General features: G+C 40.9%; 1 protein-coding gene across 17 annotated transcripts in view; it reads left to right on the top strand.

The window, feature by feature from the left end:
• The window catches only part of LOC149249361 (NADH:ubiquinone oxidoreductase, 17.2kDa subunit), a 222,395-nt gene that overhangs the window by 121,996 nt on the left and 73,033 nt on the right, over positions 1-27,366 (top strand). For 10 of the 17 annotated variants that reach the window (XR_016266756.1, XR_016266757.1, XR_016266755.1 and 7 more), the window contains one exon: positions 19,314-19,362. The exons of the other annotated variants lie outside the window; for them this stretch is intronic. Coding sequence is in view for 7 of the 10 variants with exons in the window: in XM_089458680.1 (XP_089314806.1) it covers positions 19,314-19,362 (49 nt within the window). In the remaining 3 variants the exon portion in view is untranslated. The remainder of the gene's footprint in view (positions 1-19,313; positions 19,363-27,366) is intronic. 17 annotated transcript variants of the gene reach the window in all.

The following is a 27,366-nucleotide window of genomic DNA, read 5'->3' as shown; positions in this document are numbered from 1 at the left end:
TTTTTTTCACTCCCTGCCAATTTAGGAGTGATAGAGGGGAGCTGAAATATTTTTTTTGAGTGGGGCAACCTAATAATCAAGCCTATGGCCTTAGTGTTGATATGCAGTTTATGGTAATGTTAAATTCTTAAAGTAAAAGTGACATTCTCCTTTATCTTTCATTTTCATCCTTTTACTTAAATTTTTAACATTACCATGAAATGACTCAAGAGGTTCGAAACCTTCCACAAATCTAGCTTGGGTGGGTACACCATTTTTATCTGACACCTTGCACAAATCTAGCTTGGGTGGGTACACCATTTTTATCTGACACCTCTCACAAATCTAGCTTGGGTGGGTACACCATTTTTAGCAGAGTATCCCAGCCCATATATTGGGTGTGACTTCCTGCTATCCCTGTGGCGCTTTAAGGTCCGAAACCTTCCACAAATCTAGCTTGGGTGGGTACACCATTTTTATCTGACACCTTGCACAAATCTAGCTTGGGTGGGTACACCATTTTTAGTAGAGTATCCTAGCCCATATATTGGGTGTGACTTCCTGCTATCCCTGTGGGTACAATTGGAAACTGGTTGTGACTCCATTTGAGAGCGGCTTTGACCTCATTGGATTTCATATGGAGAAAGTAGAATTTTAGATCTCAGTCAAAATCCAACACGCTTGTCATTTTTTCAGGATTTCAGGATTGGGGGGATTGCAATGTTTCTATTGGATTTTGTCATATACTAGGGTATGGAACTTGTATTTAATCAAGAGCACCAAGCCCTCTATGCGGGGGAGAGTCCTAATAATCAAGAGCACCTAGGGTACTAGGGTATGGAACTTGTATTTAATTAAGAGCACCAAGGTCGTTCAACTATGCAGGAGGAGATTCCCAATAAAGCATGAGACAAGAAATTAGAAATTTATCGTGGCAAGAGGGTCAAGCAGTAGATAATAGATTTATTTGTCTTCTTTAGTTTCTAGTACTTTTTATAACTATTGACTCTTTCATATTTATTATGGTATTTTTTGTAAAAGATATATGACAATTAAGTTTGAAGTTTGAAGTTGGCATTTATAACTCATTGGTAATGAGTTATGAATATGATGCTTCGTAAAAGTTGAAACATTTCATTTCATGTTAGATATTCTTTGTTATCATTTGGTTACTTGGTAATGGTAATGGTTACAAGTACAAGTTACAACTTTCGTGATCAATGATGATAAATGTTATATATTGAATTTTGAAAGCTTGAAACTTTAAGATTGATGAATCATGAGACTTGATATATTGTATGATACTAACTTGTGAACATGGTTGATAAAGATTATAACTTTAAGATGATTGACGTTATATGGTTCAGTCCATGTTTTTATGTTTTTTATACCTAATCCATCATTCTACATGCTTTTGTTGACATATATGCATCAATATATATAAAAATATATATTATATAAAAATTTGCTTCTAATTTGCTCTCGAACCGAGAGCTTTTGAAAATGTCGCTCGCTGCTCTCGCTTTCGCTCCCACTCCTTGCTTCCACTCCCACACTTTGCTTTTGCTCCTGCTCCCAAGTAACCTTGATGAGGGGATCAAAGATCATATTATCCCTCATGTCAATGAGAAGAAGACAACATATGAGATGTTTAAAACTATCTTAGATTTGTGTCAGGGTTCCTGTGATGCCAAGAAGCTTTCTCTCAAGAAGAAGCTAAGAAGCCTCTGGATGAGCAAAGGAGAGCCCATTGTCACATATTTGTCAAAGTTCACTCAGGTACACAATGAGCTAGGTGGTGTGGGTGTGACTGTACCAGAGCAGGCCCTTGTGAGTTTTGCTCTTTTAGGACTTCACAAGTCTTGGTATGGGTTCTAGGATGCTATAAGTGACAGAGAAATTTTCCCAGATGGGAAAGGTTATGGACTGACTGTGTTCAAGAAGAGATCTAGAGAGGAACCAAAGGTGGTAGATTGATGAAGATAGAGGACGAGGAGAACTTTGCCCTGACAGGAAAGTGCTGCAAGGCTAAGGGCAAGGAGGGCCAAGGAGTGGCCAAGTCCATTCAGAAGGGCAAGAAGAAGGATCTAAGCAAGATCAAGTGCTTCCGTTGCCATGAGTTTGGACACTATGCCACTAATTGTCCCAAGCGGAAGGAGTCCAATAAGGATCATGTAGCTGCATCAACAAAGGTAGATGCATTTCTTGCCCAATTCATTAAAGATTTCTCATTTATTGCCGCATGACAAGCTCAATAGATAACAATATTTGGCATATTGATTTAGGAGCATCCTTCCACATGACTGGGAACAAGAAGAGTTCCAACCACCTAAAGGAGGACGTGTAATTTCAGATTGCGCTAGGCGATATGTAGCTAGAGGAGTTCGTACTGTCAGTTTTTAGAGGGAGTCAGGTAATCCTCTTCATCTTAGAGATGTTATCTATTTTCTGGGATTGAGGTAGAATCTTGTTTCAACAGCCACCCTTGAGGACAAGGGATATGATATCATCATCAACAGAGGTAAGGCGTACCTCCAACACTTAGCTTTTGGATGTAATAAGCGGATAGTTGTGAGGGTGAAGAATCTCTACAAGTTGTAGGTAGAGATAGGTGCAACCTTAAGAAGCAAGGCAAGTAGAGCTAAGAGTAGAGAAGTGGTGGTTGAGCGAGAGCAGGATAGAGCTCTCAAGATGGAGCCTCAGCCAGTGTCTCAGTTTGAGTCTAAGCTAGTTGGCAGTTGGGCTGACTAGTAGGATGATGAGGAGCATAACCCAGGGTGAGTGGAGGCAACCACTCAGCTAGAGACTCCCAATATAGGGAGAGTTTGAGCCAAGTGGGCAGAGGATTTGTTTAAGGGAGATTAGGAGAGAGTTGGATCTTCCAGTATCACCTTCAGCCAGAAGAAGCAGCCATAGAGGTACACAGGGTACATGGCACTTATGATTGAAGTGATGGACAAAGAGAGTATGTACTATGGTGGGAAGGAATAGGTCTTCAAATCATTTTCTGCAGAAGAAAGCAGGGAAGTCTTCTAGTTCAGAGGGAGAAGCTGTAGTAGCAGAGAACGTGGTAGTATTGGAGATAGATCCAGGTGGATGAGGTATTTCTAGAAGCACCTTCCTCGCTAGGAGGGAGTGTTGAAAATAGTAGCGAGAAAGGTCCTTCTTTGACCTGTGCCTTAGTCAAAGAGACCACAACCACGTTTCCTTTGCATGCACGAGTCCCTAAAAGTTAGGGCAATTCATGAAGCAGTTTCACTAATACGCTGGTGTGGGAGGCTTAGTTTGTTGTCTTCTAGTGTAAGTTAGTTTTGGAAATTGGCATGCGAAGAGTCTCAGTTCTAAATTGAGACTAGACGAGTTGCGAGAGTCAATTTGACTTAATTAACTCATCAATCACAAGTTTGACTCCCAAAAATAAAACTTGCTAGATTTAGCCTATTCGAATTGCTTATAAGGAGGGCGAAGGAAAAGAGTTGATTAATTTGTTTTGTGAGCATGAGTTGGTGAGACAAGGAATTAGAGAGCACGAGTTTGTGTGCAAAAGCTTGTGTGTGGGAAGGGCGTACTAAGGAGAAACCTATACACAGTTGATAGAGGAGAATTTCCTTGGGGTTTGCGCAAAGAAATAGGAAAGCAGGATCAGGGTTCTTGCAAGGTGATTTAGCTTAGGACAAGCTGGGAGAACATCACTGTTTTTCTATTGAAACAAGGTTGTATTGTAAGAGATACCAATGTCAGAGATCTATTGGCTACTTTAGAGGCATAATTTCAATATTAAAAACTTGACTCTTGTGGGGGCATAATTTCAAAATTAATTTTTTCCTATTTCCTTTCTTGATGAAATTACCAATCATGGCTACCATATTTCGAACACTAACCATCCCAAATCAATCTTTTGTGGAACTTTGCGATTATTTGGTACTTGGGATGAATTATTATAAGATGTAATTGTGTTGACATCAATATTCTTTGGAACATAAGTTAGTTGTTTCTACTTTGTGTGATAATGATACATTGAGTGGTTGAGATGCTTGCTTTTATGATTTGGATGTCAATAAGGAGTTTTTGTGACTTGGTTTTCCCTTGTCGTGCATGTGGCGATTTCGTGATTTAATTTAGGTATTGATGTTGCTGAGTTGGTTACAAAATCTTTATTTGGAATTTCTGTCATCTGTGTTGCAGCCAATGTTGCACGAAGCGGGGACGCAGAAGCGTCATTTTCCAAAAATCTAGGAAGCAAAGCATCCACGGAAGCATCTGCTATATATATATATTTATTTTTTATTTTTTTGCATTTATACTCAAAACAAACATCCCAAATACCAAATTACCTGTAGAAGACATGAAAACATGCATATTTTTGCATAAATCAAGATAGATATGGCATCCATGATTCCATTGTAGTTACTAGTATGTACAACAACCATCTATATTCTAGCTATTACAAACATACATCAAATTTTTAAGCATATTATAAAAAATAAAACATTTAAGCATATTATAAAACATAAAACATAGAGCATATTATGATTTATCTTGCAAGCGAGCAACTGTCAACATTTGTCATGTCCAAAATTCAAATAATAATGTTTTCAAAATATGTCACTTGGTCACTGCCAAGACAAAAAAGGTTCAAAACTCAAATTCACAAGCCTACAAGTCTAATGAGTAATCTATGACAAAAGTAGTAGATTGTGAATATATCTACTAATCTCTCCTCCTTCCACCACGAAGAGAACGTGGCGGCGGGCCTCCACGTGGTGGCAATGCAGAAGATGGTGCCTGTGGAAGTTGTGGCAGTGGCACTGAAACTGATAAAGAAGAACCCCCTGCTGTTTGTGTTGAACCATGGAACCTAGGAACCAAGGGACCAGATGGGGGTGGGGGTGGCATATCAACACGATCATCATCATCCTGGAATCGCTCAAAAAATTCATGCAAAAAAAAAACACTAGTTAGCAAAAAAATTAAAAACATGAATTGGAGAAATGATTTATAAGGAAAAATTGGAAAATTCATACTACAATGGACATACCTGGATAAAAGCATCCTCTAATTGCTCTAATCGCAACACTCCATCCTCCAAATTGGGCTCCTCTGGATTCTTGTCCCAAATCAATAGGTCTTTATTAGACTTTGCATCTTCACAGTAATGGGACAACAATCGCAAGTTGTAATGAACATAAACCAAGCTCTCTGCCCGGTCTAAACTCAACCTGTTCCTTTTAACACTGTGGATGAAAGAATAAGAGCTCCAACACCTCTCTGCAGAAGAAGTGTTTACCACCTGTGATAGCACCCGCAATGCCAAAGTCTGTAGAAGTGGAGTACCTCCTCCATGCATGTTCCACCAATCAAGAGAAGAAAAAGTCTCACGATCTTTAATTGCATGCATGCTCCCAAATGGACCAGTGTCAAGCGTATATTTGCTCATCTGTCTCCGTACCATGGTAGCCTCCTCCTCGTCAGGGACTAATTTACTCAATGCAATCATATATTTTTTGTGAACCTCTTGATCTTGGTGTGGTTTTCTCCTGTTTCCCCCCCAGGGCTGGTGTTGAAAGCCATGATGGATGATAGTATTTAGGTGTCAAAACATATGCTAATGCATGCAATGGAACATTTAGCATTTCCCATCGGTTTTCCACCTCTGCACGAATATAATTGTACAAGGTGGTATCTCTAGGCTCAACAATGTCTTTAATCTGCCCCAACATGCTATCCATTTGCTCATACACCTCCCCAATTACTGGTCGATCTGAATCTGCAAACTTGATCATGTAATAAATTGGTTTGGTGAATTGCAAAACATATTTAACCTTTGCCCAAAAGTAACTGTCAAGAACAATGTCCTTGACTGCATTAGCACCATCTATGTCAGTGTTAATTTCATCCCATGATTTAGCACACACTAGATTAGTTAAAGCTTGTCACTAGCCGCCTAAAGGTGAGGTAATAACTAGCAAATCTTGTCTTTGCAATTTTAAGCAACGACAACTTGGAGTAAGTGCCATAGAAGTAGTTTACCCTTGTATGCCCTGTGATGAATTTAATGAGTTGCTTCCCTCTCTTGTAAAGCTCAGTAATCTACCCACATTCTATGTGCTTCATAATATCATGCATCAAAAGGTTCAATGTGTGAACCAGGCACCCAGACCAAAAGATGTGTGGATATGTACACTCAATAATTTTTCCTGCTGCCTTACAATTTGCTGCATTATCTGTGATCACTTGAACCACATTATTCGGACCAACATCTTTGATTGATTTCAATAGGAGATCTGCAATGTTTTGTGCAAATGTAGTGATGGAGGAGGAGTCATGACATGTAATAAATACTGCACCACTAGAAGAAACACCAAGAACATTTATCAAATGTTGGTTTCTAATATTTATCCACCCATCTGATACAATGGATACCCCAAAATCTACCCACTCATTTGTAAAACGTGTGAAAGCTCTTTGAACCTTAGCTTTTTCTCTTTCTAATAACAGTGTTCTAGCTTTTTCATAGTTGGGGGCCTTGTATCCTTTTGGGGCTTCATTGATGGCCTTTACCATTTCATGCCAATAGGGAGAGCGAAGCACATTGAATGGTACATCGCAAGGACAAAGAAAACGGACTATCTTTCCATCCACATCATCCCTCCCAGCAACATTAAGGAAATCCCCTATTGTTCTTCTACCTCCAGAGCTTGCAAAAGTACCATGAGGAGATGAGAAACTACCAAATTTAGAGGTTGCACTTGATTCAGAATGAGTTTTTTGTTTCTTGTTTTTTTGTTGTGCAACCTCTTCTATTTGGATGTATTTTCTTCTTTCTTCAGTTGAAATGTTTGGGCAAATTTGTACCCCCACAATACCCTTTTTTCATCACTGTCCAGCGCCCCACAAAGATGCCTCCTCACACGGGTATATGAACCACAATATGGTTTTCCTTCATGACAACCATGAGGGTACACAAATTTGTAAGTTCCACCACCCTTTCCCCCATCAAGTTTGGTCACATAGTTCCATAAGGGTGTTAATGCATCTTTCCCATCTAGTGTTTCTGTTTCCCCTTCAGGTTCATCCCCTTCCTCTTCAAACCCTTCCTCCTCATCATACATTGGGTCACTCATATTGGGACCACGATCCTCTTTTGTTTCTTCCCTTCTATTCCTATTCCCCCTTGCCATCATTAAAACCAAGAGTGGAATGATACATAGAAGCCAAAAGAAAACCATCTTGGAATATGGATATAGGTGGTGGACAACCTGCAAGTAAAGGAGCAAATAGAAACAATGGGAAAGAGTAGGAGAGGGAGGAGAAAAATACAAAAAAAATGTCAAAAAAATAAGGGAGTTTGGGGTTTGAACTTACCTCTTTAGCTCTTGTAGATGAAGTCCTCCAAGCTCTTGCTCCAAGCTCCTCTTCCTTCTCCTAGCTCCTCCTCCTTCACTCCTCCAAGCTCTCCTCTCTTCTCCTCTCCTTTCCTCTCTTTTCTTCTCCTCTCCTCTCTTCTCTTCTCCAACTCTCATAAACTCAAAGTGACCAAATGAGGAATGAATGGAGGCTTTATTCCCTTCATTCCTCACCTTAACCTCACCCCAACCCACCCCCTTTATGCCAAGTCAACGAAAAAAAAAACCGAATTCATTAGGCGCTCGGCCTTTTTCGGAAGCGTACGGGAAGCGTGCGCTTCCTCCTCCGAAGCGCCACGCTTCGTACGCTTGAAGCGCTGTACGAAGTGTGCTTCGGAGGTCTGGAAGCGTGCTTCTGAGCCACGCTTCGAAAAATTCCAGGAAGCGGCAAAAAAATTCGGAAGCGCGCTTTCGCCGAAGCTTCCTAGATGCTTCCGCACGGGACACGCTTCCGGGCTTGGAACCGGGGGGAGGGGGGGCGCTTCGTGCAACATTGGTTGCAGCGTTGGAGTATGTTTTGACTTCAATTAGATTGGCGTCTTCTTGAGTTATAAGATTATTGAGATCTGTATTTGTTCCTTTCTCCTCAACTTGGGCATTTTTATTTGAAGTCTTCAATACTTCTGTTTGAATAAGTTTTTTATTATGTTTCAAATGACTACTTTGCAGCTTTGGATTTCTTGACTTGTGCAAATAATTTTTGACCATGATCTTTTAAGGGAGAAATCTCTTTGTTTTTATTAGAGATAATTTCGTCAAATTCTTTCTGCGTCCTTGATATTGATTTTTGATTCTCATGAAGAACCAATTTACAAATATCTTTAAAGTCTCTTTTGATGAAGGTATTATCAATTTTGACTTCATTGTCATGTCTTGGAATGCCATCATCTTATTCTTATAGGGAAACACCAAGATTTTTTTCTTCATGTTTAAGATGAACATAACAAATTCTTTAAACCAATGTAGACTGAGAATCATGTCAATCTCTTCGTTAAACATAGTTACAACACTGAATTGAGATATACATCCATAATCATCAATTATTACTTGCAAGTTCTTAATTTTGCATTTTGCTTTGAAATAAGAGACATCTTTATTCTCAATTATATTTGATTTGCTAAATTAACATTAATTTACTTTTCCTCATGGTTCTCATTGATAGTCATATTAATATATTTTCTTTGAATATTCGGTTTAATGTACATAATTCACAACATGAGATCATACTACCTTTAGAGGAGAATCTTCTTTCCTTTGTTTTGAATTTCCCCTTTTTGAATTTTGAATTGAGGGTAATGTTATTTCAATTATTTTGGACTTTTATTTTTTTAAATAACCACTCTTAACTTTTATAATAAAAGTCAAAACCTCTTTTCTTTAATACATGTCTTGAATTGAATTATTATGGCTTCTTTTGCTTTCACCCCTCGTAACCTTTTTTTTTAAATGGTCCTTTGATTGTGGAGATGAATTCTCTTATGCCCCTTTTAAACCTTATTTTTTCTTAATATTAATTGAAAATTTAATAGTTTATAACCTGGATAACTCCTTTTATAAACTCTCATAAACTTATAATTACTAAAATGGCCACTTTAATAATTTTCAGTGTTCTCACTTTACCTTTTAAGTACCCCTTCTTATGAAACTTCGATAAACTTTTTCTAAAATCAACTTTTTTGGGAACAAATTGAGAAAATCCAAAAACATTTGATCATGAGCAAGTTCAAAATAAAAGGTTCAGTTCCTTATGAGATAATGTTGAGTGAAACAAGAGCAACTCCCATCGAAGCAATGGCTATGGTGCTGCTCATAAGATGTCTAAAAAGAATTGAGAAAATGAGAGTAGGTAGATGGCCTAATGTTATCTTCGATGAAGGCATGAGTGAAAGAAAGAAAACATGGATGAAACAAAACTACACATGGATGTAAAAATGGAATATCTACCTCAATGCTTGTCCCACAAATAACAAGGAACTAAATAATTTTGTTATGGAGAAGTTTTGTAAAAGGGTATGGGGAAAAGAGTTTGGTAGAAAGAAGAAGTACTACATTGATGAATTCAACCCTACGTGTTATCTACAACAAAAAGAGTTCATTGGAGCTAGCATTCCGTGGAGGGCAAAGGTTCTTATTGCTCAATTAAGGACCAACTCGCATAAACTTCAGCGTGAAACAGGACGGTGGAAAAGGCCTTAAGAAGCTTGAGAAGAACGGGCGTGTACATTTTGCACGTCTGGGGCAGTGGAATCGGACAAACATTTCATTTTGGAATGTGATGCATTCAAAGACATCAGAGAAAGTTATGAGAACATGTTAGCCTCAGATTCTTGGCATTGTCTTTTCATTGAGGGGATTGTTGGAAGGTTGGGCCAGCTCATCATCAATTTGAATCGGAAAAGGATTGAATTGCAAAAAGCGAAAAACAGGGAACTAATTGTCTCATAGACTATTTTTAGTCACATGGACCTTAAAATATCATTTCATTTCATATTCCTTAAGTTTCGCTTGAGTAAACTTGAATTATTTTTTTTCTAATTTGTCCTCCTTTTCGTTTACTGCTTAATTTTTCTTTCTAAATTGAATAGAATTTTGGGAATTATTTAATATTTTTTTTTCATTTTCTTTATTTATTTTTCACTTTATCATTTTAGTGGTTCCACTAATTAATCTCGCTCCTAGTTTAAACAAGCCATGTTTTTGCTCGGAAAATAATATAAATTTCAGCATAATTTTGAGCAAATCTGGTGGAAATGTTTGAAAATTGCTATCAAGGTTCAGGATTTTGGATGCACTGGGGTTTTTGATGGTGATGAAACCATTTCAGGCATAAAAAAATGATTTGAACACTCCCACCATCAAATTTCTTGAAAAATTTCTTTCGAGATTTGCTGTCCGGGTGAAATTGTGGCCTTGTCAGACAATGCCTTAATGGTGCACCCTCACAAAATATGGAGACTTTTATATGTGAAACGGTGGCTGTTGTTCAAACGTTTATACGAATTCAACTATCTGTATGGTATGATGATAAAGACGAGTATTTCCACCTTTTTTTAATTGTGACTGTACGGATGTGCCGATAACTGAATGGAGTAAAAGATGGGAAATTGCAGAAAAATGTACAGCAGCTACACAACTGCGATGGATATACAGAGCAATGGATGGTATGTATGTCCTGACGACTGTAAAAAATAAGAGACAGGCAATGAACGTAGACAGTGGAAAGAGTTAGTTTTTAACCTTGTACAGGGATTACCTGCATACGAATTCTAAAACACAGAAAATAAACAATGCAAGATCCTAACACATAAAACATATATACACAGAGATTTTCCCATGGGTCCCAAAACCGGGACTACCAACGTTATTTTTCATTATGTTCCTTTCAATGTTACAATACATATTTATACATGCCGAAGCATCCCATACCATGGACCGAAAACCATCGCATCCAAAACCATGGACCTAAAACCATCGAATCCAAAACCATGTGCGGAAATCATGCACAAAACCATAGGTAGGTCCACTCAACCTAATATAGGGTCCAAAAACAAAATTTTCTGCACCAGTCAAACCCCCTGTGATGCGGAAGGGGGGCTCGGATGCAGATAGCAGTAGGAATGGTACGGATGGGGTTGGTAGGATGTTGTGTGACAGTTGAATGATCTGCAATCTGGAATGTACAGAATACTAGGAGCAATAAAAAATTGGTTTGTATGGTGAGGATTTTGCTGCGAAGTACAACAGATTGTACAACAATGTGGGGGCTAATGCGGCATCAGATGGTAATTGTTGGGTGGCGGCGGTAAGTGGATGGTGCTGGTTGTTTGTTTTGTTTTTGATTTTATATATATATATATATATTATTTTTCATCTTTTTTCTACTGAGCAAATGGAAAAACTCCAAAAATATGTGTGGCTATCAATTTCCTTTGAATGAAGTGTGGCCAATGGATGGAATTAGAACTCAGCTCTGATAGCAATGTGACGAACATAATTCACTTACAGATTAAACAGTCCAGAACTCTTGGAATATAGTAAAAGAGTCCATTCTAAGAGTAATAATGTATAAAATGTATTTAATTGTATTGATATGTTGGATTACAATGAGGGCTCTGTATAAATACTAGGGGGATGCCCTTTCATAAGAGACACGTCTTTTGAGACATGTCCTTTGTAATATTCCTAATTAGCCATGGCTAATTGGAATATTCGATTTTGCTCAATTTTGCTTTCTATAGTTATTTATAAATAAAAAAAGGTGAGGAAAGGGGGACATAACTCACTTTTTGAATAAAGTCACTCCCTAATAGCACAACATTGTAACTTAAAAGGGGAGCCAAGGGGGCCAAAGGACCACGTAGAGAAGGGGGCCCACATAGACACTTGGAGGGACTGCGCAGATGGAGAGGAGCACGTGGCAAGAGAGAGGCTACGTTGGAGGAGGCGGGCCTTAGGGTTTTGAGAGAGGCCAACGCTATAAAGGAGAGAGGAGCCTCCTCATTTTAGCATTCGATTATGTTGCATTTGAGAGCATGCTGGCTGTTTAGCTTGTCTGCAGCACTGTTTAGTGCATCGAGTGTCTCCGTTCGGAGATCTCACCCTTAGCCTCAGGGGACTTCGAGTGCCTGCTTGGGCACGGTAGTTTCATCGGTTTTTTGCAGGAGGATCGATCTTTGGAGTGAGGAGGAACTGAGCATTTTGATGACTGCGCAGGCTTGAGAGAGGATGACGCAGTTTCTTTTTGTAGGAGCTCCGGATTGGGTTTATGTGGAGGATTGGAGCTTGGAGATTGAGCAAGGGATCAACCCTTGCATATTGGGAGGATTTTGGCAGAGTCTCGGGTAGAGTTTTGGAGGATTTTCTTCAGTGGCAGCACAGAGCCTTGAGGGATAGCGTAGATCCTCAAGGGGGTGATATTCGGGGGTTAGCTATTTTAGAAAAGCTTTTTGGGCTTTTCTGGGTCTATTGAGCAGAGGCTGATTCCAGAGTTTCAACATTTTCTGAGGAGGGGAACTGCCCCAAATCCTCACTTGATTCTAGCAGTAGCAACATCACAACAGTTCTCTGGCAGCTTGGACGCAGTTCGGAGAGAGGCCATTTCCTTACCATTTTGAGTGTATTTCTTCACTTGCCTTGTGCAAGTCGAGGTGCTATCTTTCTGATCACCTCCTGTACTCTTTCCATTACTCAGTATAATAAAATGGCTTAGCATTTCACTCTGCATTTCTTGAGTATCTGCTTATATTCTATGTATACATTATTGTATGTTGCACTACTATTATTTTTATCTCTTGAGCTTCCCGGCTACTATATCACTTGTGTGTTTTTCTCCTATACTCTTAGACAAAGTCTAGGAAGGGCTAGGTAGCCTCCAGATCTTGTCCTCTTTTGAGAGGCGACATATCTGGTAAACGACCTCCCAGTCCATCTCTGGTTGGAGTTTGCTTGTGTTTGAGGGATATCCCTGAAAAGGGATATTACAATGGTATCAAAGCATAGATCTGGCTCAGCTTGTGGAGCTAGCAGTCTATGACACTGGGGGAGAAGCCCTACATCTGTTACAGAGGTAAGAAATATAGAGATACTGAGCGTAGGTTGGGGAACACCTATGGAGAGGGAGACTGTGTTCGGGTGGTGGACACAGAACAGGAGGAGCCTGTGGTGGACACAGAGCAGGAGGATTCGATGGCAGATGAGGATGGGAAGAGATTTGCGGACATGCTCCTCAAATCAGTGTAGGATCTGTCGAGGCAGATTGAGGTGATGGGGTAGAGATTCACGGTGGTGGAGGCTAGACAGCGTGAGAATCCACGGGTTTTCCTGGTTGGTGAGGGATTGGGTACAGCCCACCATTTGCCAGAACAGGGTGCCACTCAGCGTGATACTACTCAGTAGATGGCCTCACATGCCCCTACACGCTCTACCATGCCCACTTTCCTAGGAGCAGACACGGGGGCAGGAGCCCAGCAGGAGGCAGAGCCCAGTCATATGGGCGATTATTTGCAGAGTACCGGGCCTATGGGCAGGAGTTCAGGGATGCTCTCTCATTCAGAGACTTTGTTTAGCTCCAGCGGGATAGTAGACCCCGCGACTATCATAGGGAATATCGGCATTATCATGATGGAGACACCCACCGCACAACTAGTAGATCCCACTTGCCTACGTTTGATGGTTCGTCAAACAGTGCGGCAAAGTCTTGGGTGGAGAAGCTGGACATCTATTTCCAACTTAACCAGATGTTGGAGGTAGCGGCCATCAAGGTGGCGACATTACATTTGGACGGTGAGGCCCAGGACTGTTGGTTCCATGGGATGGTTACACTCGGACACTCCATAGTGACGACATATGCCGAGTTCACCAAGAGATTGATAGAGAGGTTTGACTGGAGGGATCTAGAACAACACTTTGTTGAGTTGACGAGGCTCAAATAGACCGGGAGCCCAGAGACCTACATTGCAGACTTCTTGAGGGTTTCAGTGATGGTGCCAGATCTATCCGCGACACAGATGATCTGCATGTTTGTTGAGGGGTTAACAGAGCCACTTTGGGGTCTAGTCAGATCCACTAGACCAACCACACTCCAGGATGCTATTAGCAGGACCTGGGACTTACAGGATGCCTTACCCAGGACCCGGACACCTCACCCCAGAGACAGGCTTTCCAGCCTAAGGGGAAGGATGTGAGGATTCCGCCTCCAATGGGGAATCTAGGACGAGCATAGATTGATGATGATGCCAGGAGGGAGCTGAAGAAGAAGCGGTTGTGCTTTACTTGAACGGGGGCCATGGGCAACGGGGCATAGATGTGCTGCTAGCAAAGCACATTTTATTGAGGTCTTCTCTGAGAGCAGCAGGGAAGAGGATGAGGAGGATGATGTGGAGGCAGGAGATAGTCATGCCGCGCAGGATCCTTTGCCACCTCCACCACCAGCAGCAGGTGGTGCAGCTTTTGCACCTACCGGAGGGGCCCTTGCAGCATTGCGAGGAGTTCCCAAGTATTTGACGCTGCGCGTACGGGGGACAGTACGTGGCCAGCGAGTATCAGTTTTGGTTGACAGTGGGGCAACCCACAACTTCATCGATGCACAGATGGTTGAGCAGAGAGGTATACAGACAGAGAGCTTCGATGGATTTTCAGTTTTGGTCCCAGGAGATCAGACCATGGTGTGTGCTCGTTATGTCCCAGAGTTATCAGTGACAATGGGCACCTACACACTGACTGACCACTTTTTTGTGGTCAATATTCCGGACACCAACATGATACTGGGTGTTCAGTGGCTTATCACTCTAGGGAAGCTCATAATAGATTGGAAGGCCCTAGAGATGGAGTGGGATGATGAGAAGATAGGGAGGCATGAGAAGATATGGGGACAACACACATACTTGCCTCAGACTGTTTTGGCTCATTGGATGGAGGCAGTCTTCCGGAAGGGAGACGTAGAGTGGGTAGTGGAGCTGCGTGCATCAGAGGCAGGGACTACAAGGCAGACGGTGCACCCAGAGATACAGTCCATCCTTGACCAGTATGCTACAGTGTTTGGGGAGATTCTGGGACAACCACTGGGCCAGGGGTTTGAGCACACCATTGAGCTTGAGCAGGGAATATCGGCAGTGATTACTACCCCCTATAGGCATCTCAAGGCATATCGGGATGAGATTGAGCGGGCCATTCAGGAGTTGCTGACTCTTGGGCACATTCGGCCGAGCACGAGTCCTTTTGCTTCTTCCGTGGTGTTGGTGAAGAAGAAGGATGGCACATTGAGGATGTGCATTGACTACAGGGCCCTGAACAAGAAAACCCTGAAGAACAGGTACCCCATACCCAGGATCGATGAGTTGATGGATGAGTTGAGAGGAGCACAATTCTTCTTAAAGATTGATTTGAGATCTGGGTACCATTAGATTCACGTGAGGGAGCAGGACATTCCCAAGACTGCCTTCAGGTGTCATTGTGGGCACTTTGAGCTTATGGTGATGTCCTTCGGTGTAACCAACGCCCCAACTACATTCCAGCCCTGCATGAATCACATCTTCCGCAGTCACTTAAGGAAGTTTGTGTTGGTGTTCTTTGATGATATCCTCATTTACAACAAGACTTGGGAGGAGCATCTCCAGCACATTGAGATAGTGTTGCATATCTTGGAGGAGCAGTAGTTCTGTGCCAAGCTCTCCAAGTGCGAGTTTGGGTTGACAGAGATGTTGTACTTGGGACACATCATAAGGGTGGACGGAGTGAGAGTCCACGAGGAGAAGATCAGGGCCATCAGAGATTGGCTGGAGCTGAGGAACGTGATAGAACGTCGGGGATTCATTGGTATTTGTACTTACTACCGGAAGTTCGTCAAGAGTTTCTCACAACTTGTTGCATCCCTGACAGATCTGACGAGGAAGGGGGCATTTAGTTGGTCGGATACAACGCAGCGAGCCTTTGACAGGCTCAAGGAGATTATGAGCAGCTGCCCTGTGCTTGCATTGCCAGATTTTTTGCAGCCATTTGTTTTGGAGTGTGGTGCGTCGGGAGAGGGGATCGGCGTAGTGTTGATGCAGGGAGGTCACCCTATAGCCTTTGAGAGCCGGAAGCTCCTTCCGCACGAGAGGTTGTATTCTATATACGACAAGGAAATGATGGCCATTATGCATGCATTGGCCAAGTTCCGACAGTATTTAGTGGGTAATAGGTTCAGGGTGAGGACTGATCACAACAGTCTCAGGTTCTTTTTCGAGCAAAAACAGCTACAGGAGAGGCAGTAGAAGTGGATCACTAAGATCCAAGCGTATGACTTTGATATTGAGTATGTCAAGGGTAAGAACAACGTGGTAGCAGATGCCCTTTCACGTAGACCAGCTACGTTGTCTCTTATGAGCTTGGACACAGACTGGAGGGCTCGACTCTTAGTAGAGTACTCCAAGGACAGATTTGCATGTGAGGTTCTGGATGGGCAGGTGGCGGATGACAGGTACAGGGTGGTCGATGAGATCATCTACTACAGGGACTGGATCTTCTTGACTGAGGGATCTCAGCTCAAGAAGAAGATACTTTAGGCATCACATGATTCACCATTGGCCGGCGATCAGGGGTTTACCAAAACCTACAGGGCCATTAGAGAGAGGTTCTCATGGAAGGGCCTCAAGGAGGACGTATTCCAGCATATCCTGGAGTGCGATATTTGCCAGAGGAACAAGGGGGAGATGAGCCATCCCGCAGGATTATTGCAGCCTCTTCCCATTCCGGAGGGGAAATGGGAGTGTATTTCGATGGACTTCATCACAGGGTTGCCCATGGTATAGGGCAAGGATTGTATCCTTGTCGTTGTTGATTGACTGACAAAGTACGCACATTTTTTCGTCATATCCGCACACTACACAGCAGCGCAGGTGGCCAAAATGTTCTTCAGAGAGGTCTTTAGGCTACATGGTCTTTCTAAGACCATCACCAGTGACAGGGACAGCCGTTTCATGGGCGGGTTTTGGCAGGAGGCTTTTCCGGTTGGTGGGGACGAAGTTGACACCGAGTACCAGTTATCACCCACAGATGGACAGGCAGATAGAGATAGTTAACAAGTGGCTGGAGGGCTACTTGTGTAACTATGTCAGTGGGCAACAGTGAGCATGGCTGAAGTGGCTGCATTTGGGGGAGTAATGCTACAACACTACACATCACATGTCCATTGGTATGTCACCATTCTATGCTTTATATGGATATCATCCTTTATCTTTAGCTGATGTGATGTTTCGTGCTAGCAAGGCTTCGAGAGCCAAGATTTGGATCCAAGAGAGTCAGGATATTCTCCGAGCTCTCAAGGATAATATGGCTACAGCGCAGAACCAGCAGAAGCTGTATGCTGACAGGGGTCGGGTGGAGAGACACTTTGAGGTAGGGGACTTTGTCTACCTGCGATTACAACCATACCGACAATCATCACTGAAGCAGAAGGGGGTTGAGAAGCTCAAGCCCCGCTTTTATGGGCCATACAGGGTGATACGCAGGATTGGACAGGTTGCGTATGAGTTGGAGCTGCCCCAAGGTAGCAAGATTCATAACGTTTTTCATGTATCATGCCTGAAGAAGGCATTGGGGCAGCAGGTGACAGTGACAGATGAGCTACCACCCACGGATGATGAGGGGCATTTGGTGTTGCAGCCAGAGGCTATTATTGATACCAGGGAGAGGCAGCTGTGGAGCAGGACGATCCGGGAATTCTTGGTGAGGTGGAAGAATTTACCGGATGAGGATACCACTTGAGAGAGTGAGGAAATTTTGCAGCATCCATCACTTCAGTTGCTTGAGGACAAGCAACATTTTGCCGGGGGAGACTGTAATATTCCTAATTAGCCATGGCTAATTGGAATATTTGATTTTGCTCAATTTTGCCTTATATAGTTATTTATAAATAAAAATAAGGTGAGGAAAGGGGGACATAACTCACTTTTTGAATAAAGTCACTCCTTAATAGCACAACGTTGTAACTTAAAAGGGGAGCCAAGGGGGCCAAAGGACCACATAGAGAAGGGGGCCCATGTAGACACTTGGAGGGACTGCGCAGATGGAGAGGAGCACGTGGCAAGAGAGAGGCTACGTTGGAGGAGGTGGGCCTTAGGGTTTTGAGAGAGGTCAACGCTATAAAGGAGAGAGGAGCCTCCTCATTTTGGCATTCAATTATGTTGCATTTGAGCTAGTCACTTCGACGTAGAGCACGCTGGTTGTTTAGCCTGTCTGCAGCACTGTTTAGTGCATCGAGTGTCTCCGTTTGGAGATCTCACCCTTAGCCCCGGGAGACTTCGAGTGCCTGCTCGGGCAAGGTAGTTTCATCAGTGTTTTGCAGGAGGATCGATCTTTGGAGTGAGAAGGAACTGAGCATTTTGATGACTGCGCAGTCTTGAGAGAGGAGGACGCAGTCTCTTTTGGTAGGAGCTCCAGATTGGGTTTATGTGGAGGATTTGAGCTTGGAGATTGAGCAAGGGATCAACCCTTGCATATTGGAGGATTTTGGCAGAGTCTCGGGCAGAGTTTTGGAGGATTTTCTTCAGTGGCAGCGCAGAGCCTTGAGGGATAACATAGATCCTCAAGGGGGTGATTTTCGAGGGTCAGCTATTTTAGAAAAGCTTTCTGGGCTTTTCTGGGTCTATTGAGCAGTGGTTGATTCCAGAGTTTCAAATTTTTCTGAGGAAGGGAACAGCCCCAAATCCTCACTTGATTCCAGCAGTAGCAGCAGCACAGTAGTTCTTCGGTAGCTTGGACGCAGTTCAGAGAGAGGCCATTTCCTTACCATTCTGAGTGTATTTCTTCACTTGCCTTGTGCAAGTCGAGGTGCTGTCTTTCTGATCACCTCCTGTACTCTTTCCATTACTCAATGTAATAAAATGGCTTAGCATTTCTCTCTGCATTTCTTGAGTATCTGATTATATTCTATGTATACATTATTGTATGTTGCACTACTGTTATTTTTATCTCTTGAGCTTCCCGGCTACTATATCACTTGTGTGTTTTTCTCCTATACTCTTAGACAGAGTCTGGGAAGGGCCAGGTAGCCTCCAGATCTCGTCCTCTTTTGAGAGGCGACATATCTGGCAAACGCCCTCCCAGTCCATCTCTGGTTGGAGTTTGCTTGTGTTTGAGGGATATCCTTGAAAAGGGATATTACTTCCTTTCATTAAAGTTTAAACTAATTATTGTTTAATTATTATTTATATATTTATTTTATTACACAATCATACATGTATTGTAAAAGTGTAATGATGACGATTTTTCTGCTCTATTAATTCACTAAGTGGCATATTATCCGATGTGTATTCACCTTCTAGATGCAAGAAATACGTATGCTAGGTTGATCTATACTTGTAGGTTTTATGCTTGCAAATGGGGACTTGTGAGTTAAGTTGATCAAATTTCTGCTGAAACTCTTCTTATGATGTTTTGTGATTTGAAAAGGTGGAGATGCGGAGAAAATATCACACGGAACACACGAAAATGCTGACAGGTTCAATTACATTTCTTCTTTATAGTTTAATGTACTGTCTTTATAGCTTTTTTTGGATGCTTGGAACTGGTACAATTATGAGGTGTGCTTTTGTCTCTGAAATGAAAAAATCTTATTATTGAGCCTATGAATTGTTGAATTACCTCATTGGAGAAATTGCTATATAAATTTTCTTTTATGATATAAGATTGTTCTGCAAAACAATGGCTGATTTGTCCAGTTATAATCACTACGATTTGTCATCTCCATATTATCATTTTGTGTTTTTATTCATTATATTTCATCACTCCCATGAAAATGTTAGTTTACCCTTTTTTGTTCTTTGTTTCTAAGATCATATTGTTAATTTAAGAAGGATGCAAAGAGAAAAGGCTACGTGGTCTTCATTTCTTTGAAATCTGCATTTTCCAGTTTCCAAAAATGCTTCTATGCTTGGAAGACATCTTTGCATGTTTATATTATTCTTAAAAATAATTAAAATTGCCTCTTATTCCGTACGTACCCAAAAAGTCCAAAGCCTCTCTTTTTGTGATGCTGCCCCTCAGTCCAGATTGAGCATGCAGACACCCATCTCCAGATTTCTCTCTTTGGCCTCAGATTTCAGGTGAGTTTTGATGAACCACTTCTAGTCACTTCCTAGGTTCACCTAGATTGACCTTCTCAGCCCCTGGAACTCATGAGAGGACATTATCAGGCTTGCACTGGTTCCATTACAGTGATAGATGATGACAGGGATGTCAGTTCTCACACTCACTTCAATCTTCGTCTCTCTATCTCTGATATTGAGTAGTGTTTCCTCTCCTTCTGAGTTTAGCTTTTCAGTTTGCCATTTCTGATATACTTCTGTTTTTTTGTACTTGCATATGTATCTTTTCATCCTTTAGCGAATAGGAGTGTTCTTGGAACTCCCATAATCTGATGTTAATTGGTTGTCTATTTGAGTCCAATTAACCTATCTTTTTGGCCATTTGTGGACAATAATAAAATTATCTTATCTTTATTGTATTGTGGTTTGTTACATTCTGCTCAACATTTCTTCATGTTTTAGTCTTTCTCAAAGATGTGCCTCTAATAAAAAAATTAGTTTTATGTTAATACCGTCACCATGATTGCTCAAATCAGCAGACTCTCATGACAAATATTTGTTGCCATAATGAAAAGTTGCAACTACGCCATAAGACCTGCATGTTAATTGTGCACAGTGCATGTATGTAATTGTTAGTTTCCCTGGTTGCTTTGAGTTTTCCATTTCTCTGTAGCATGTAATTGTTAGTTTCCCTGGTTGTTTTGAGTTCTCCATTTCTCTGTAGCATGTTGAGCAGAGATTGCTTGGGTCAAGAAGAGGACACACTTGGAGTGAGAGTGAGTCTCGTGTATGGTGCAGTGTGATAAGCAGATTCTGCAGCAGCAGCAGACTCAGTGCTACTTATACAAACAGAATACATACAGCCTAGATTCCTTGCCTCAGTTGTGCACAACAGAGAGGGCACTGAACTAAAGGCGCAATAGAAAGTGTCTTGAAGGGACTACAGTATAACCAGACAATGGTAGAGGGTGCATGCATTCCCCAACCTTAGATGGTTTCCAGTTTTACTTATTTCCAGAATTACAATGCTACTTTTCTATCTCTCGTTAAGTATCAATTTTTAATTAGGAAAACACATAAGTTAGAGGCTTTTCCACATTCTTATTATATATTTTCAGTTCGGTTCTGGACTAGTTCCTGGTTTGGGGGGTCGACTGGTTTGATGACTGGTTCGGTTGCGATAACATTGGTCTTGCATAATAGAAGTGTTTTATAAGCCTAAGTCATCTTTATTTTCGGTTATTTAGGTTGATAATTTGCTGTCCATTGCGTGTTAAGGGTCAAATTCTAAGTCTTACATTTTTTCACCCAACCATTCTTCAACTTATGTGGAAGTTTACCCTAGAAGAGGGATTTCGATTACTAACCATTGAGCTTTCCATTTGATAGACGGGTAGTGTTGAAGAGACAATATGATGAGTTTTGAGTCATTTTGTCTTGTCTCTTTAGTCTGCATTGAGTCATTATCCTTGAGTTGGTATTCCCCCCGCATCCAACAGTAGGGATGTGGTGCCACATTATCTAGACTCCCTGATGATCACTCCATGCTGCAAAATGAATCCTTATTGCTTTTCTTTTCTGCAAGTTACCTCTTGTCAACTCTGACAGATCATGTGGGGTGTAGCCTAGAAGTTGATGTAGAAAAATCACACAAAGTCACTAATAGTTCACTTGGTAATTTTGTCATACACCTAGCATACAGTCATTTATAACTTCAATAAAACTTCGAAGTAAATGCAGGTAACTTTACTTCACACCACCCCCCCGACAAAGGGGAAAACCCAGAGAAAGAGATTTATTTTATTTCTTGAGCAAATAGGAATAAATTGCAGTAGTACAACTCAGCTATAAATACAACAACTAATCACATTAATTTATGCTGTCCTTTCCTTGCAAAATGTGCCAAATTTGCCCCTCAATTTCTGTGCCCAGCTTGCTCAGAAATCTGTACTGCTGTATGGTACTGTACAACCCAAATTACAGCCAGTCTCTTCCTCAATTTATGTGCAAAAAATATCCTGTAGCTGTCCAAACAGCCAGCAATTTCCAGCCTGCTCTTTTCCTTGGAAACCGTGCCTCAAACTGCTCTTCTTGCTGCTGTTCATTCACTCCAATCGAACTTGTGAGTGAGTAGAGTGCTAAATGAGGCTGAATTGCTTCTTTATATAGCCTTTCCAAGGGGTCAAATTCCCTCCTTTAGGCCGACTTGAAGTTGCTAGGGCCAACTTGTACTTTTGGAGTTTCTAGACTCAAAATAAGTTCTTTTTCCAGTTACATTTTGCTTGGAAGGGTCTTATAAACATGATGTTGACTTTTTTGACTCATGACAATAAATCCTAAGATCTAACAAACCCTAGAAGCATGAAGAACAGGCTTTTACCTAGAACACCATCAATAAGAAACATGAAACCCATGCTTTAATAATAATAACTTTTTTTTTTCTCTTCTTTTGTTTGTTACATAGGATATATATTGAAATGAGTACAACAATTATGAAGACCGAAACTAGTTACATTTTCAACACTCCCTCTGAACTAGGGAGGTATTCATAATTGTACAACGTGTACAACATCATTCTCAAGCTGAAGAGTTCTCATAAGAAGAGTCAGATTGATAGGCCAAACTGTAAACATCATAGTTATAACCAACATTGTTACTGAGGCCTAACTTGACAAGCTCAACTTCATTTGAGAGCATTATGCTGGGAGGCTTTACGTGTGATACCACACTACCTCTTCAAGGCACATACCCCATCCGGATGTCTACAAGGTATGTCCTTTTAGGACTATCCTTATCTTGGATTTCCAAACTTGAATCCTAAAAGAATAATGGTCCTCTTCGATCACTCTTATCTTGGACACCTGTCTTATCCTCAAAGAGTGTGTTGGTCCCTTTCCTTTCTTGGATGCTATATCCTCAAGGAAACCACAGATGCTTATCCAATCCTCCACCATTCTCTCTCCAAGGCCTTCACTTAGATTTACGACTTTTAGTCCTGGGCAAGTGCTTGGCACATGAAGCCAAGAAAGCACATGTGATGTCTAAAATCACTCCCTCTCAACCGGAGAGGATATCCCTATTTCCTCTTGCCCATAGAATAGATCCTTGCTCCTATTAAGGAGACTTCCCTTGCTTCCTTCTCAAAACCAGAGAAGATTCCAGACTTCCTTTCTATTTGGGAGGTCAACACCACAAACCTTATAAATTGTCTTCGTAAGAGTGTCAACTACCAATAATCCATAGCTGCTTGGCTCCCTCTTTCCGCATCTCATTGTATCAAGATTGCTTCCTTTTGATTTATCATGGAGCCATCTTCACTTGTTAATCTTGTGACATGAATCAGATCTAGGTCAATTTCCTTGCTCATCACTTTCATCTTCAACATCATAGATGAAGACATTGCATTAGGCCTTTCCAAACTTCACGCTGATCATGGCTTCCTCATGAAAGTGATCTCATTTGACCTTCAGGTTCTTCTCGCACTGCTACCTTTCAATCCCAAGATTGACACATCTTGAATTTACAGTTTCCATTCTTCATAGTTCATACATTTCCATTCAAAATTCTTCAGATGTTGAGCTTCCTTCAAGATTCTTCATACGTTTCCATTCATACAATTGAACTTGCCTCAACTATCATCATGTATTCCTGCAACATTCTTCCAAGTAGCAAAATAATATGCTAACCAAATAACCAAAAATAATGAAAATCAAACTTACCTCATCATGATGACCATCTCGTTCTATCAACATCCTCATGGTCCATCTCGATATGAATCTTCCTTCATGCATCAGAGTGCCCAAGGACCGAACTTGATTACCAAGTTGCGACTTTTTCTTCCGAGACTATACTAGATGTTAATCATTATTTTCCATATTCTAGAGAAAGTGTTAATCTTTTATACATCCTGAGGTCAAATTCTTCCTTTTAAATATCATACAATCATACTAAGCATGTCACATGATTCTACACACATGAATCTTAACCAAGAGTCACTTCCTATGCCTCTTATTCCATCATCTAGCTATATGTCTCATAATGAGCCTGTATCTTGAACCATTGCATTCCTTCATCCCTTTACTGGTATTGTTTCCATATTACATGGAATGTATACTAACATTGTCATAGTGCTTCTCCCAAGAACCTTCCATAATGATGGTTCTTCTAGGATCATGATGATCCACCTAAGCAAGATGACTACCTCTAACATAATGTTATATAATGCTTGGATGATTAATATGCAAACTGGTCTATCTATCTATTCTTAAAGACTAGATGATTCCTACAAAGCAACTTAACCAAGTTGACTCTACATGTGCTACTATCAAATGCTTCTCTCTATGATGCCATACAAAATGAAGTAAACAACAATGCATACTATCTAAAGGAAAGACCAACTTTACCAAGAACTTGACAAACAAGATACCTTCTTTAATAGTAAAGATCTTTCTCTTCTTCTTTCTTCGGCTTCTTCTCAGGTTCTCCTACTTCCTCTGCTATGTGAGCCTTGCTTCTTTCCTTTCTCTTGTTGTTTTGTTGGCTTGGATTGTCCCTCTTATAGTGTGCATATTCATTGCATTTGAAGCATTGAACCTTGGACATATATTTCTTCTTAGACTTTCTGAACTTTCCTTTCTTTAGCTTCTTGACTTGAGCTAGAAAGGTTTGAGACTGCTCATCTGATCCAATGCCATCTTTTACCTTGATCCTTGATTCTTCCAAAATGCATTGTGCCCACAACTCATCAGAAGGAGTTGAATTTTTCTTAGAGTAGATACTTGTTCCAAAGTTGCTCCATTTTGACAACAATGCATTTAATGCACATATGGTCATTTCTGAATAAAATTTTGTCTCTCTAAGCCCCTACAAATGATCTCTTAATTGAGTTATCTTCATTAATTAGAAAGGATGCCATGTCCTCATCCTTTGATTTCTTCATCTTGTATGGTTTATTCTGCAAAGACATCTTTTGTCCCGATGTAGTCGCAGAGTACAAGGTCACTAGTTTGTCATACATAGCCTTGGAAATTAAATGGAACAAGAGGATCCTTGATTGATTCAACTGTGATCCTTTGTGCCCTTACTTCCCCTTTCTTGTATTTTTCTAGTTCTTGAGTCTTGTCTTTGCTAGGTTTAGTGATGTCCCTAGTTACATGTTCCATTACCTCATGCTCTATAAGTGCCAGGCCATTCCTTTTCTTCCATGCTAGGTAATTTGATGCTCCAACGAGCTTATTGCTCTCCTTGCAGAAAGAACCCATATGACCAATGTTGAAATTCTGATGTTCTATGCTGTAATAATCACTTATTACAAAACTTCTTTATGCTGCAATATTAAATAAGCAATTGTAGATAGAACATAAATCAAATGCACAATAGAAGACAACCATGAATACAACGAGACAGAGAATTTAGGTCCAATGGCCAGGGAAAAACCCATAAGGGGAAAACCAAACCTTATTCTTCTTCTATTAGAAATCAATTGTTCAACGAAGATACAAAGTACAATGAGAGATCAAGAGAATGAGTAAGTTCACCCAAATCTGAACAAGTTGTAGCATGAATATCACTAGTAGCAACAATAGAGGCACACACTGAATCATCTTTCTCTTCAATTGAATCATCACTGAAACATTGAACCACTGAATCAACCTTGGCTCACCAAGTTTTGCTCTTACTTTTCAAGACTTTCTCTCTCTCTCTCTCACAATTCTTCTCTAGACTCTCTAACTCTCTCTTCCTCAAGTTCGTACTCTCCTTTCATAATGCACAAGTAGTGAGGGGAGAAAGAATGAGGCACATATATATAGGAGGAGCAACAAATCCATGCCATAAAGGAGGAGTAACTCGCATGCCAAGAGGGAGAGTAACATATGCCCATTTAGGAAATGTAACTCATGCCATTAAGCAAGTACGCATGCCTTTGTAACTTATGCCATTAAGAAAGAGAGTGTAGCATATGCATTAAAGAGTGCGTAAGAGGAATCTTTTAAGACATGCTTTTATTGAGTGTAAGAAAGTGTAAGGGATTTTTTTATGACGTTCTTTAATGAGTGTAATAGAGTGCAAGAGCATTAATGAGAGTGTAAGAGGAATATGCCATGCCAATAATGAGTGTGTAAAAGAACATTATTGAGTCACTTGGCATTGAAATCAAATATTTCTTTCTTCTTGGAACCGAAATCAAAGTTTACTAGTCCACAAATGAGGTCAGATTGCTCTATATATATACACATCTTGGAGGTCGAATGGGTCCCTTCTAGGGTTGACTTATTTAGGTAGGGCCGACTTGGTCTCGTGGGGACAAAACTGACTATTTTGACTCAAATAAAATTCATTTTCCACTTTCTTTCAAAAGTCCAAATGGGACTTGACTCCAATACAATAAATTGACTCATAAGAAATATTCTTTTGACTCAATGAACCCTAGAAGCATGAAGAACATGCTTGACTAATGAAATAATAATAATAAATTCTTTTTCTTCTTTTCGTTTTTACCTGGAAAATAAAATGATACAAGTACAATGATAATTATGAAGACCGAACCTAGTGACATTTTCCAACATCCTTCAGGGATGGGGTGGAGGATATATTAGATGGATGTGAAGATTGATTGCCTTCCCTGATGAGGTAATTGAGGAAGAGGTGTATATTGACCAACCTTAGGGATTTAAGTTGCATAGGACAAAGTCCCTTGTATGTAGATTGAAGAAATCATTGTATGGATTTAGGCAAGCATCTCATGCATGGGACTCGAGGATTGATGTGTACCTACTTGGTTTGGGTTTCACCAAGAGTGAGGTGGACTCCAATTTGTGCCATGTACTTATTGATGGTGAGCCGCTCATCTTGGTACTTTATGTTGATGTAGTATTGAAGAGGCTCATAGGGATGTGTAAGGAGGACCTTGCTTTGGAGTTTTAGATGAAGGATATTGGCTTGATGCGCTACTTTTTGGGGCGGGAGGTGTGATAGCAGCTAGGAGAGATTTTCCTTAGGCAGGGCAAGCATGTAGTTGATATTTTGAAGAGATTTGAGATGGAGGATTGTAGGCCTATGTCTACACCTATGATCAATAATTTGAGGAAGATTGATGCTATCGATAGTGAGTTGGTGGACCCCACTTTGTACATATAATTGATTGGGTCGTTGAGGTATTTGGTCAATACTAGACTATATATTTGTTTTGCTGTGAACACACTCAACCAGTTTATGGTGGAGTTGAGGAGGGTGCATTGGGTGGCAACAAAGCATGTGCTTATGTATCTTTGTGGTACAATGGAGTTTGGATTGAGGTATGTTAGGGTTGGTGGAGTGCAATTGCTGGGCTACACAGGAAGAGTACTTAAGGATGTTGCTTCAGCTTGGGGTCATTAATGGTATCGTGGTTTTGTGAGAAACAACACTTAGTGCACTTA

The sequence above is a fragment of the Pinus tabuliformis genome, chromosome 7 (assembly GCF_031772625.1).
Source record: "Pinus tabuliformis cultivar Carrire ecotype Pingquan chromosome 7, CPIR1, whole genome shotgun sequence".
Taxonomy (NCBI): Eukaryota; Viridiplantae; Streptophyta; class Pinopsida; order Pinales; family Pinaceae; genus Pinus; species Pinus tabuliformis.
This window is presented reverse-complemented; position numbering and strand designations above follow the sequence as displayed.